The 14,900-nt window shown below is 43.1% G+C and overlaps 1 protein-coding gene across 1 annotated transcript in view; it reads right to left on the bottom strand.

Moving 5' to 3' along the window:
- Positions 1–14,900, bottom strand: part of DRP2 (dystrophin related protein 2) — a 406,196-nt gene that overhangs the window by 150,954 nt on the left and 240,342 nt on the right. The window contains exon 16 of the mRNA XM_040405377.1: positions 6,632–6,768. Within this exon, the coding sequence (XP_040261311.1) occupies positions 6,632–6,768 (137 nt within the window). The remainder of the gene's footprint in view (positions 1–6,631; positions 6,769–14,900) is intronic.

The following is a 14,900-nucleotide window of genomic DNA, read 5'->3' as shown; positions in this document are numbered from 1 at the left end:
CATTTAGGAAAAATTTAACTATCTGGTAATACTTGGGGGACTTGGGATACATATTGCATCACTAGGGACCTCTGACCTTCACATGATTGCAGAATACTTCCAGGTCCTATTAGTCCTTTCCCTCCCTATCACTCTATGTGTCCTGCCTTCTGTCTGTGTTGAGTGTTTAATATATTTACCTCGGCAGATATTGTTACCTCAGCTTTTATTTGATTTTGTAAGAGTTATCTGCTATTTTTGTCTCCCCAATACATGTCATATCTAATGCATATGATCTTATTCAGGATCTTGCTTGAGACAACTATTTATGTTTCTATTTGGCTTTACTGAGTCTGTTTTATTACTCATGTATTTATTGTCAATAACTTTCAATAAATATACCATTTTAAACCTTTTACTTTTAATCAAGTAAACCAATGCCCTCAAAATGAAAAAGAAGCTGAAAACAAATTATGTGAGATCCTGAAAAAAATAAATACAGTTAGGTCCAAATAGTTTTGACATTTTAGCTGTTGAACAAGAAAAACGCAGATGGTCCACTGTGTCCTAGTACCTGATTTCATTCCCAGCTAGCATATGATACAACCTCCAAATAATCGAGAGGGGGAGGGGGGACTAACATAGTAACATAGTTTATAAGGCTGAAAAAAGACATGCCTGTTATGCTGCAAGTTGATCCAGAGGACGGCAAACCCCTGTGAGGTAGAAGCCTATTTTCCTCACTTTAGGGGAAACAAAATTCCTTCCCGACTGAAATCAGGCAATCAGAATAACTCAGTGGATCAACAACCCCTCTCTAGTAATACAGATAGTAGTAGATGATCCAAGATTGGATATGGGGTCCGGGTGTATGTACAGTAGTGGCGTTGCTTGGTCAGGAGGTAACTATCCCTGAAAAGACCCTAAAAAATAGGGCAAAGCCCTATTACACCCTACCTATTTACACAGAGCAACAACCCCAAAAGGGGCAACCCCGTCCAGAACCTGCCCCTCTACTCGACCAAATCCCTAACGTAGTCCCTGAAACACACTCCTGACATAACACGTTTCTGTCCATTCTAATAATCAATTGGGAAAAAGTTGCCAGTTCCACAGTGGTGGAAAACGGCATGCCCTGCGCCTTAAGATTACAACCACCAGTGGGAACAGGTCTACAGCAGTTCCCACTGGTGGGTGTACTTTTAGGTGCAGGGCATACCGTTTTCCGCCACTGTGGAACCAGCAACTTTTTCCTAATTGATTATTTGCATTTAGTTTCATGTCAGTGGAGTTTGGTCTACAGCCAGCTTCACTAGTCTCTGATTGATATCCCCTTAATAGTCCGGGGACAAAGAATGGACAGAAACATGTCATGTCGGGAACATGTTTCAGGGATTATGTTAGGGATTTGGCCGAGTACAGGGGCAGGTTCCGCACAGGTGTAATAGTGCTTTCCCTTTTTTTTAGGGTCGTTTTAGGGATAGTTACCTCCTGACCAAGCAATGCCACTACTGCATGTACACCTGGACCCCATATCCTCTTCTTTAATCATCTACTACTATCTGTACCGGATGACCCCCTACCCAATACCAGACCCACACCACTGTTTGCTACAGGATCTGGTAAGGCCTCTTTCACACTTGCGTTGTTGGGATCCGGCATGCACTTCCGTTGCCGGAGGTGCCTGCCGGATCCGGAAAAACGCAAGTGTACTGAAAGCATTTGAAGACGGAGCCGTCTTCCAAATGCTTTCAGTGTTACTATGGCACCCAGGACGCTATTAAAGTCCTGGTTGCCATAGTAGGAGCGGGGAGCGGGGGAGCGGTATACTTACCGTCCGTGCAACTCCCCGGGCGCTCCAGAATAACGTCAGAGCGCCCCATGCGCATGGATGACGTGATCCATGCGATCACGTGATCCATGCGCTTGGGGTGCCCTGACGTCACTCTGGAGCGCCCGGGGAGCCGCACGGACGGTAAGTACACTGCTCCCCCGCTCCCCACTACACTTACCATGGCTGCCAGGACTTTAGCGTTTAGCTTAAGGCCGGATCCGGATCAATGCTTTCCAATGGGCATTAATTCCGGATCCGGCCTTGCGGCAAGTGTTCCGGATTTTTGGCCGGAGCAAAAAGCGCAGCATGCTGCGGTATTTTCTCCGGCCAACAAACGTTCCGTACCGGAACTGAAGACATCCTGATGCATCCTGAACGGATTTCTCTCCATTCAGAATGCATTAGGATAATCTTGATCAGGATTCTTCCGGCATAGAGCCCCGACGACGGAACTCTATGCCGGAAGACAAGAACGCAGGTGTGAAAGAGCCCTTAGACCATTCAGTTTACTTGTTTACACATAAGAGTTCTACGTATATGTGTCACCGTTCGGCCAGTATTTAATTATCAGCATTGCAGTGTATATCACTATAGCAACCCCCGGTTTTTGTATGTTTCATAGTGTGGTGTTTAGCGGCTTAATATTCTGTTAAACAGATAATCGTTAAGTTTTAATATAATGACTTCCCTCCCAATTATTTGGAGGTTGCATCACATTTTAGCTGTTTACCAAAACATATTCAAGATACGGTTAAATAATCATTATAGGCTTAAAGTGCACACTCTCTTTTAAATTACGTTGGCGGTCAGGCATTTAAAAATGGCTCCCGCTTGCGAGCGGAATGGGCATCATAGCTGCCGGGTGCCTACTGTTTTAAACAGCAGGCACCCGGGACTAACGTATGTGATAGGCAATAATGTCTAACTTAAAAGAAAAGATAAAAATATATAAAAAAAATAAAAAAATTCAAACCCCCTTTCCCCAAAATTAAAAAACATAAATAATAAAAAAAATTAACATCATGGGCATTGCAACGTGCGAAAACACCCAAAATATAAAAATATTTATCCCATACCTAAACAACAAAATGGAAAAAAAATCAAATTGGCCAATTTGCCATTTTTATGGTTGCTTCATTTCAGACAAAAATGTAATAAAAAGTCATCAAAACGACATACACATCCCAGAATAGTATCAATGAAAAGTTCAGATTACCCCGCAAAAAAAAGTCCTCATACAGCTACGTACACATAAAAATAAAAAAGTTATACATTTTTTTAGGTATTAAAACGCAAGAAAAACTATACATACTGCACAGAAAACGGTTTAAAAATATCCCCTATAAAACTGTGGTGGAATGGTGTTTTTTTTTATATAATTCCAGCCCATTTGAATTTTCTTTTCCTGTTTCTCACCACACTGTATGCAACCATAAATGATGCCATTAGAAAGAGACTCTTGTCCCACAAAACACAAGCCCTCAACGACTAGGTGAATTAAAAAATAAAAAGTTATGGCTTTGGGAGTGCTGGGAGTGAAAAATGAAAACAAAGAAATGAAAAATCACCCAGTCTAGAAAGGGTAATGGTATGGTAGTTTCGGAAGCAGGGTGCATGTGCGACAGGCCTCTCTGGTCATTTCAGGGGAGCTACAGGAGGTACGGGTCACCCGTTCTTGTGATCAGTTGGGATCCCAGCAGTAGGATCCCCACCGAACTGATAGTTATTCCCCATTCTGTGGATAAGAATTAACTTTAACCAACCAGAATAACCCTTTAATCAGCTTCAAAAATAAAAAAGCCAGATTAGGTTTTCCCAAAAACATCTAAGGCCTCATGCACACGACAGTGCCATGCAAATGATAGGATAAAAAAAACGGACGCGGATGACAATCTTGTGTGCCTCCACGTTTTTTCACGGACCCATTGACTTGAATGGGTCCGCGAACCGTTATCCGCAAAAAAAATAGGACAGGTTATATTTTTTTGACGGACTGGAACCGCGGATCATGGACGCGGATGACAAATGGTGCATCAGCCGAGATTTCAACGGACCCATTGAAAGTCAATGGGTCCGCAGAAAATCACGGAAAACAGAACAACGGACACGGAACACAACAACGGTCGTGTGCATGAGGCCTTAATGAAAAGTGTAATTTTATTGCACCAAGGTCTTGTTGAAAAAAAACGAACGCGGACACGGATGATATACCAGTTGTGCATCCGTTTTTTTGACGGATCCATTGACTTGAATGGGTCCGTCCTCCGTTTTCCACTGACAAGAATAGGACAGGTTATATTTTTTTGATGGACTGGAATCATGGCTCACGGACGCGGAGAAAAAACGGAGGACTATCAGTTTTTTTTCACAGCTCCATAGAAATGAATGGGACCTCCGCTAAACTGTGAAAAATGACGGAACGGACGCGGATGCACACAACGGTCGTGTGCATGAGGCCTAAAGAAGCCAGCCCAGTTCTGAAATAGCATTCTTTGGACAGATGAAACTAAGATCAACCTGTAGCAGAAATATGGGAAGAAAATGGTATGGAGAAGGCTTGGATGTTCCAAAGCACACCACATCCTCTGTAAAACAGTGGAGGCAGTGTGAAGGCATGGGCATGCATGCCTTCCAATGGCACTAGGTCACTAGTATTAATTGATGATGTGACTGAAGACAGAAGCAGCCTGATGAATTCGGAAGTGTACAGGGATATAATTTCTGCTCAGATTCAACCAAATGCAGGAAGGTTGATGGACCTTGAACAGCGCTTCACAGTACAGATGGACAATGACCAAAAACATACTGTGAATGCAACCCAGGAGTTTTTTAAGGCAAAGAAGTGGAATATTCTGCAAGAGTCAATCACCAGATTGAGCATGCATTTCACTTGCTTAAAGGATAACTGTCATATTATATTTTTTTTTGCTAAAGTGTAGGGCAAGTCATAGGTAACAATTTTGCAATAGACTTTATTTAGCCAAAACGTTTATTTTTGGTAGAAAACTGGGGCTGAAATGGCCCTTAGCAGCACTCTTCAAATTAGCGTTGCTAAGGGCCATCCATCTCCTATTAAAAAGGGGGAGACGGGCTGTGCAGACGCTTTGCTTCTGCCTCCCGTGCTTCCCTGGGAGACAGAAGGCTGGGCACAGGAGTCTTAGGAGTTAAAATTACATTTATATTCCCCCTTTCTATGCAATCTAACGCTCCGTTACATTCACTTCAATTCATGAAGCAGCAGCCGGAAGTAGAAGCACTGTGCGCAGTGAGCCGGCTTCATGAGTGCTGCTAAGGGCCATTTCAGCCCCAGTTTTCTACCAAAAATAAACGTTTTGGCTAAATAAAGTCTATTGCAAAATTGTTACCTATCACTTGCCCTACACTTTAGCAAAAAAAAATTATAATATGACAGTTATCCTTTAAGACAAAACTTAAGGCAAAAAGACCTAGAAACAAGCAAGAACTAAAGACAGCTGCAGAAAAAGGCCTGGCAACGCATCACAAAGGAGGAAACCCAGTGTTTGGTGATGTCCATGAGTTCCAGACTTCAGGCAGTCATTGCCTGCAAAGGATTCTCTACAAAGTATTAAAAATTAAAATTTTATTTATGGTGATGTTAACTTGTCTAATTACTATTGAGCCCCTGAAATGAGGAGGCTTTGTAGAAAAATGGTTGCAATTCCTAAACATTTCACAAGATATTTTTGTTCAACCCCTAAATTAAACACTTCACTTCAACACTTCAATTGCATCTCATTTCAAATTCTATGTGGTGGCATGAAGAGCCCAAATCATGAAGATTGTGTCACTGTCCAAATATTTCTGGACCTAACTGTAATCCCACAGAAGTGAATATGATCTGATGATTTTTTTTTTTAAAGCAAAGGACAAACTGCCAAAAAATAAAGACAACACTTGGTGAACCAGCAACATTAAATGGATTTTCCAGGATTTTAATATTGATGTCCTATCCTCAGGATAAGTCATCAATATCAGATCGGAGGGCTCCATCACCTGGCACCCCTAACAAACAGCTGTTTTAAAGAGAAGGCTGCACTAGTGTGAGCTCAGCCTTCCCCTCATTGTTTACCTGCTCACCATCGACATCGCAGCAATGAGCAGGTGTAATTACAAGAAGCTGTCCTATTCACTTCTATGGGGCAGCTCTTGAATAATACACTTGAATAAAGAGGAGTCGTCCCAAAGAAGTGAATGCCCGCCTTCTCTTCAAACAGCTTATCAAGCGGGGGTGCTGGTTGTCGGACCCCCACCTATCTGATATTAATGCAGCTTTTTTGTACCTGATGAAGGGGAGTGATTCCTCGAAACGCGTTGTATCGCTGCAATAAAAGATCTTACTCCTGATCCTGGTGACTGGCTGACGGTTGATATGAGGCAATAGGGGCTGATGAGAGGCATATTGGGGCTGATGAGAGGCATGGGGCTCTTATCTCAGGTCTGATTGGGGGTCATTCACATTAGGGTCTGATCTGAGTTCTTATTGGGGTTTTATTAACATTGGGGGTCTGATAGGGACTGTGAGCTGAGGTCTGATTAACATTGGGGTTTTGACAGCTGGTCTGACCTGAGGTCTAATGAAAAATATTTATTTCTTATTGTTCTCCTCTAAAACCTAGGTGCATCTTATTGGGCGAAAAATACGGTAAATACAGTATGGTTTACCAACAAACTGCACATTTACCTCTTAAATAATATTTGAATTAAAAGTTTCCATTGTTAACATAACATTTATTGGTCAATAAAACAGTAAGAGTTACACTGATCTTATTCATGGAAACCAAAGTTAGAATAACTTACGTGTCACTAACTTCAACTTCAAGTACAGACTGCACAGGTAGATAGCCCCGCTGGGGATGTCGACTGAAATAATGACGAGTCCTAAATTTATTTTTCAGAGTGGTTGCAAAATCTCTCATCTTCTCTCCTGAAGTTGTCTTAAATAAGAGTAATGTACATAAGCACAGAAAGCAATCAATCCTCAAATCGTAATCAAGGCATTAATCACATACAACATACCGTATTCCCCAATTTGCAAAGCTGATAACAAAATTAACGAGTTTAATTGTTTAAATACAGCTCTATCTCGGAATAGATATAATGTTTAATTTTTAGCAATGTTTTTGGAGGGGTGGTGTAAAAAAGAATAGCAAATCAGCCATCATTTTTTTTACTTTTTTTACTTGTTTTAACATGGTATGAATGACCTGATAACTTTATTCTGTGGGTCAATAAAATTATGAAATTATCAAAATTATTCTCATTTCAAACAATAAAAACAGTATTTTAAAATCGTGTTTTTCTGCCACTGCAGTCATAACATAGACCATATGGGTATGTATGCAAGTCATTTGTACCTGAAGAAGGGGTATATCCCCGAAACGCGTTGTACCGCTTGCTTAATAAAAAAGAACCCTCATTCTATTCCAACTACTGGGTGGTTCTTGCGCCGTGGGATATTCTTCTTCTCTATTGAACTACTGGCTTTCTGAGGGATTCCAGGCATCCCTGAACAGAAGCACTCATCCCGGGCTGCATACCATCCGCCGTGAGGGGCTTATGCCAACCTGACATACGTCTACATTAGAGTTGTGCCTAATTTAGCACAACTCTACCAGGTGAGCCTCCATTTTTTGGAGATACTACTTATTACCTATCCAAAATGTTATTACCCTATGGTGCGCCATTTTTTTGTTCTACAGCTGAACGAAGCCTGCTTTTATAACATAGACCATAACATTTATATTTTTCCATGAATAGATGGGGGTATTTAGAAGGTCGCATGAATTTTAGTATCTGATCTGAGGTCTGCAGGGATCTGAGATAAGGAGGTTTAGGGGGCCAGCTGCACATGACTATCTGAACCAAATTGAGAAGAAAAGGAAAGTGAACTACTCAAAGATGTCATCTGTAAGTAACTGGATTTACATTTGGTATTGTTAAGCTAGCGGCCCGTGTCCGCCGCTGCCCAGCTCTCCTGGGCAGGTGCAGACATTACTCCATTCTCCCTTTGTGTATTGGGACTAGTGCTCAGTGAACTTTATTACAGCACTAATGGAGTTAATACTTCCCTTTTGCTCCCAATACAGATGCTGATTAAGGTGCTCATCAGCTTCCATATTCAGCTGGGCTGTGGATCCACCTCCATGCCTGAGCTTTGAGTTTTTTTTAGTCTCTAGTAACCAGCAAAGGTTTGACCTCTTGTCTGACTACCCATGTACTGTACCTTGCCTGACCTTGAAACTCCTATGTAGACTACACACGTACTCAGCCTGCCTGATCTTGTGAACTACTATCTAGAATACGCACGCATTCAGCCTACCCAACCCTGGTACCTTGACTACACACGTACTCAACCTACCACGACCTTAGAACTGATATATTTGAAATATGCACATACTCAGCCTGCCCTGATCTTAGACTTTGTTCAGACTATGCCTATTGCCTGTCCTTGGTGCTTTGTACCGATGTCTCTGGCCCCATGGGTCAGCAGCCAACTACACCAGGATTACTCCAGGAGGTAGCGGTTAGTTCCCTGTGCCAAACTCGAGATCCCTGTATAGGGGTTTAATGGTGAACACCCTAAGGTCAGGGAACACAATTATCCTGATCTGCCAAGGGCACCAATATACCTTGTCCCATCCCTGCTCATCTGTACAGCCTTAGAGGACAGTGTCAGGATAAGTGACTACCGACACACACTAACAGGGATAGTGCAGCCCTTAAACTTCCCGAACCCACTATGCCTACATACTGCATACCTGTTGTTTCTAACACCCTACATAAAGATTGCACCCCTAGGCCCTGTAGGATAGAGACACACAGAACTCCATAAAAAAGAAGCCAGATTGATTATAAAAACTAATGCTATGGGCCCATGGTCTAAATGGTAAAAATGACATGTCTGTATTTTTACAAGTGAATTGGTTGTCTTTTATTGTAATGGAGTTGAAAGGGTTACTGGAATGATGTATGCACCCAGGTATAATTGACCAGGATGTAGGCAGTATCACCACGCAAGCCAAGAGGAAATGCATGTACGCTAAATGGCCTTCACCTACTCTATGCCCCGCGTCCTGTACCTCAATGGCAATAAAAGAAGATGGGTTTAAGTAGTGAGCATTGTGATCTTTATTTTCTTTATGTTATGTTTAAACGAGCAGTGTATAATGCGATGGAAAAATTAATCCGGTCAGCAAAGGAGGCAATATGGACTATAACAATTACATTAGTGCGTGCCTTATAATAAAATTTTCTACATGATAAAGGACATTTGCTGAAGCGAGACAACCCCTTTCATACGTACTTTCATACGCAATGAGAGTTTCTTTTAAAAGAACTTCCGGAGTAAATGTTAGGTCTCTGACCTGTTAGAAGGGTACATGATGTAATCTGTGGTGAATGCAATCTTCTTAGCAGTATCTGTATTTGTGAGCTATACCCTCCCTTCTGCTTCTCAGCTGTGTCATGTGACCAGCAATCAGACTTTCCAAATAACACAGCATCTTATGTGTGGACAGGAAGTCGGTTTCTCTATGTATTCATATGGGAGCCTCAAGGTCAGTCTCATAGGAATGAATAGAGAAGTAACTGACTCCCTGTCCTGTGTCAGTTGGAGATCAGAGAGTTGATCACATGACACAGCTAAAAATTAGAGGAGAGGGGATAACTCACAAATAGTCACTGATGAGAAGATTACATTCACTACAGATTACATCATGCACCTTTCTAACCGGTCAGAGAATTTTTGTGGGAGTGCTCCTTTAAGGAAATTGGTTGAGCTTCATTAATCATTGTATCTGCACAGAAGTAATAGCTCCATCTATATATATAAAGAAGGACGTATATACTGTATGTATGCATGTATGTACAGTACAGACCAAAAGTTTGGAAACACCTTCTCATTCAAAGAGTTTTTTCTTTATTTTCATGACTATGAAAATTGTAGATTCACACTGAAGGCATCAAAACTATGAATTAACACATGTGGAATTATATACATAACAAACAAGTGTAAAACAACTTAAAATATGTCATATTCTAGGTTCTTCAAAGTAGCCACCTTTTGCTTTGATTCCTGCATTGCACACTCTTGGCATTCTCTTGATGAGCTTCAAGAGGTAGTCCCCTGAAATGGTTTTCACTTCACAGGTGTGCCCTGGCAGGTTTAATAAGTGGGATTTCTTGCCTTATAAATGGGGTTGGGACCATCAGTTGCGTTGAGGAGAAGTCAGGTGGATACACAGCTGATAGTCCTACTGAATAGACTGTTAGAATTTGTATTATGGCAAGAAAAAAGCAGCTAAGTAAAGAAAAACAAGTGGCCATCATTACTTTAAGAAATGAAGGTCAGTCAGTCAGCCGAAAAATTGGGAAAACTTTGAAAGTAAGGGCTATTTGACCATGAAGGAGAGTGATGGCGTGCTGCGCCAAATGACCTGGCCTCCACAGTCACCGGACCTGAACCCAATCGAGATGGTTTGGGGTGAGCTGGAACGCAGAGTGAAGGCAAAAGGGCCAACAAGTGCTAAGCATCTCTGGGAACTCCTTCAAGACTGTTGAAAGACCATTTCAGGGGACTACCTCTTGAAGCTCATCAAGAGAATGCCAAGAGTTTGCAAAGCAGTAATCAAAGCAAAAGGTGGCTACTTTGAAGAACCTAGAATATGACATATTTTCAGTTGTTTCACACTTGTTTGTTATGTATATAATTCCAAATGTGTTAATTCATAGTTTTGATGCCTTCATAGTCATGAAAATAAAGAAAACTCTTTGAATGAGAAGGTGTGTCCAAACTTTTGGTCTGTACTGTATGTTCCGCGATCCCTCAAAAATGCAACCATCGATTTCAACTAAACTTGGTGTACACATTCCTTGATACCTGGAAAGAAATCTTGTGGGGGTAACAGCTCTCTAGGATGTACAGTTCCTGAGATATTCCCAAAAAACGACCTGCATTAGCCAATACAAGCCTGCAAGTCTTTCTCTTCATATCCCAACTGCCATACACACGGTCACATGTCCCTTATCAGCCAATAGAAGCTTGTAGACCCTTAGTCTCTACATACACACAGTTTTACTCCAGGTTTCCATAACAACCCAGCCATTTTTCTTCACTGCTGTAGGTCAGCTTTAGACTAGGGCTACACGACGACATGTGTCAAGCGACAGTAAGTCGCACAACACATAGGGCACAACGACACTGCTGTAATGACCGGCGTCACGCACAGGGAGGGAAAAGGGAAAGCCCTGCCCAAGGGAGAGGGAAAGGTGGTGACCCCTGACTCACCTTGCGGCTGGCACCTGACTGCCCTGACGTCCCTAGACGGGTTCCTCACCCGTGCGGCGATCATGTGCCTAAACCCTGGCTTTCCCTAGAATGAGCCCTAGATAGTGAACGGGCCGGTGGGATCGCTAGTCCGCACCACTGACACTAAGAGGGAAACACCAGGGAGAGGACAGACAATACAGACAAACACATACACCCAGGTGGGCGACCACAGCAGACCACAAAGGTCCAACAGGGATCCGGAGGCTAACGTTCTGGACCAACTACCAGAGAACGCAGCAACACAGCTCCAGAGGGTCAGTATAGAAGTCCAGGCAGGAAGCTCTATATCTGGCAACCAGAGAAGTGTGAGAGGGGAATATAAGGAGGTGGGAGTGCTGGACAAGGAACAGCTGAGGAGAAGGAGCTACGGATCCCTGAGTGAGCCAAAAAGGGTTGCAAAGCAAACCCAGAAAGCTACCATAAGGAAACAGCCCTATCTTACATAGAGCGCGCAGCCAACCGCTGTGACTTCCTGACCCCGGGTATAACGGAGTCAGGCGTGGTTCTTGACACCCTCGTGACAGTACCCCCCTCTCTACGAGGACCAGGAACCCGAACTAGCCTGTCGGCGTTTACCTCAGACGCAGGAACCCACATTCTTTCCTCGAGACCGTAACCTCTCCAATGCACCAGATATTGAAGAGAGCGGCGGACCCGACGAGAATTAACAATTTTGGATATCTGAAACTCTAGATTACCATCCACAACAACAGGAGGGGTGGCAGCGGCGACGGTTCTAGAGGTGGAACATATTTTTTGAGTAACGACTTATGAAAGACGTTATGGATTTTAAAAGTCTGAGGTAGCTCCAGTCGAAAAGTCACGGGGTTGATGATGGCTACAATTTTGTAAGGGCCAATGAACCTAGGACCCAGTTTCCAAGAGGGAACCTTTAATTTAATATTCCTAGTAGACAACCACACATAGTCATTCACTCCTAGGTCCGGACCTGGCGACCGTCTCTTATCAGCCATGCATTTGTATTTACCTCCCATATTTTTCAAGTTAGCTTGCACCTTCTGCCATACCGATGAAAGAGATGACGAAAACCGTTCCTCTTCGGGAACTCTTTGAAAGTACAGAATTGGGGATGAAACCATATGCACCAGAAATGGTGACTTGCCAGTGGATTCCTGACGACGATTATTTATGGCAAACTCAGCTAACGGTAAATATAATGACCACAACTCTTGGTTTTCAGACACAAAACATCTTAGATATGTCTCCAGGTTTTGGTTGGTGCGCTCAGTTGTCCATTCGACTGAGGATGGAAAGCTGAGGAAAAGGACAAGTGTACCCCAAACGGGAACAAAAAGCTTTCCAAAATTTAGAAATAAACTGGGTACCCCGGTCCGACACAACATCGGAAGGGACCCCGTGAAGCTTCACGATTTCACTGATGAATACCTGAGCAAGAGTCTTAGCATTAGGTAGTGCAGGTAACGCAATGAAGTGTACCATTTTGCTAAACCTGTCCACTACTACCAAAATAACTGTTTTACCCGCAGACAAAGGTAAGTCAGTGATAAAATCCATTGACAGATGTGTCCATGGTCTATTGGGAATGACGAGTGGTAATAGAGACCCTGCAGGACGTGTATGTGAAACTTTTGCGCGCGCACAGGTAGAACAAGAAGACACAAAATCCAATACATCCTGACGCAACCTTGGCCACCAAAAACTACGAGACAATAGCTCCAAGGTTGCTTTACTACCCGGGTGCCCAGCAAGTGCCGAATTATGATGTTCCTTTAGTAATTCGAAACGCAGGTTCAACGGTACAAACAATTTCTCTGAGGGGCAAAAGACCGGGGCGTCCCCCTGGGCCTCTAACACCTTCCCCTCCAGAGCAGAGGGTACCGCAGAAACAACCACTCCTCCAAGAATGGGTACCGGATCACTCACATTACCCCCTCCAGGGAAACAACCTCCATCAGCCTTGGTATTCTTTGCCCCAGGACGATAGGTAATAACAAAGTTGAACCTGGTAAAAAATAGCGACCACCTAGCTTGTCTAGGGGTGAGACGCTTAGCTGATTCGAGGTACAGAAGATTTTTGTGGTCCGTAATCACAGTGACGGGGTGAACTGCCCCCTCTAAAAAGTGACGCCATTCTTCAAACACTAGTTTAATAGCTAATAGTTCCCTATTGCCAATATCGTAGTTCTTTTCTGCTGCAGATAGTTTTTTAGAAAAGAAAGCACAAGGACGCCATTTGCCAGGAGACGGACCCTGAGACAGCACCGCCCCCACTCCCACCTCTGACGCATCGACTTCAACAATAAAAGGCTGAGAGACATCAGGTTGGACTAGTACAGGTGCCGAGGTAAACCTCTCATTTAGAGAGGAAAAAGCAACTTTAGCAGCGTCAGACCATTTAGAAAAATCTGTCCCCTTCCTAGTCATGTCAGTAAGGGGTTTTACAATAACTGAATAATTTTTTATGAATTTCCTATAGAAATTTGCGAAGCCCAAGAAACCGTTGCAGTGCTTTGAGGTTCTCAGGAAGATCCCAATCTAAAATTGCCTGGACCTTCCTAGGATCCATTCGGAAACCTGCAGCAGATAAAAAATAACCTAGGAATTGTATCTCCAGAACGCAAAGACACATTTTCAATTTTAGCATATAATTCATTCGTCCGTAGGACCTGCAGTACCTGTCTGACATGCACCTCATGTGTTTTCAGATCAGACTGAATAAATTAAAATATCATCTAGGTATATTACCACAAACTGCCGATTAGATGACTAAAATGTAATTAACGAAATGTTGAAAGACGGCAGGAGCATTGGTCAGACCGAAAGGTCATAACTAGATTTTCATAATGCCCCTCAGGGGTGTTAAAAGCTGTCTTCCACTCATCCCCCTCCTTGATATGAATCAGATTGTAGGCCCCCCTAAGATCAAGTTTGGAGAAGCACCTCTAGCACCCGCAATCTGGTTAAACAGGTCAGGAATGAGAGGAAGAGGGTATGGGTCTCGGATGGTTATCCGATTTAATTCGCGAAAATCTAGGCAAGGACGCAGGCCCCCATCTTTCTTTTTAACGAAGAAAACCCTGCAGCCACGGGTGAAGAAGAGGGGTCTGATGTGTCCCTTAGCCAAGCTCTCGGAGATATAATCCTTCATGGCTTGTCTCTCTGGACCTGAAAGATTATATAACCTGGTCTTGGGTAATTTTGCGCCGGGAATAAGGTTAACCGAGCAATCATAAGGACGGTGAGGTGGTAAATTCTGACAACCCTTTTCAGCAAAACGTCCTCAAAATCCGAAATAAATGTAGGTAGGGTAGTTATGGAGGCGACTACGCAATTGCTATTTAAGCAATTTTCTCTGCAATGCTCACTCCACTATCTCCCTGGCCCGCCAATCCACCACTGGATTGTGCGCTACCACCAGGGAAGGCCCAGCACTACCGGAGTGGGAAGCCCTTCCAGAACATAACATAAAGCATCTCGTTATGGTGGTCCCCTACCCGAAGGTGTAAATTATGAACAATGTGGGTGAGGTTTCTCTGAGACAGAGGAGCAGAATCAATAGCGAATATGGGAATAGGTCTCTGTAGTGTACAGAGAGACAAACCCTTAGTGCGGGCAAAATGGGCATCTATCAAATTTACCCCTGCTCTACTGTCTAGAAAGAAAGAAATAGTCTCCGTCTTAAACACCAAAACAATAACCGCTGGCAACACAAATTGCGATGTACGTATGGAGGAAACCTTATACCCCCCGGCTGAC

Source organism: Bufo bufo, chromosome 8, assembly GCF_905171765.1.
Source record: "Bufo bufo chromosome 8, aBufBuf1.1, whole genome shotgun sequence".
Classification (NCBI taxonomy): Eukaryota; Metazoa; Chordata; class Amphibia; order Anura; family Bufonidae; genus Bufo; species Bufo bufo.
This window is presented reverse-complemented; position numbering and strand designations above follow the sequence as displayed.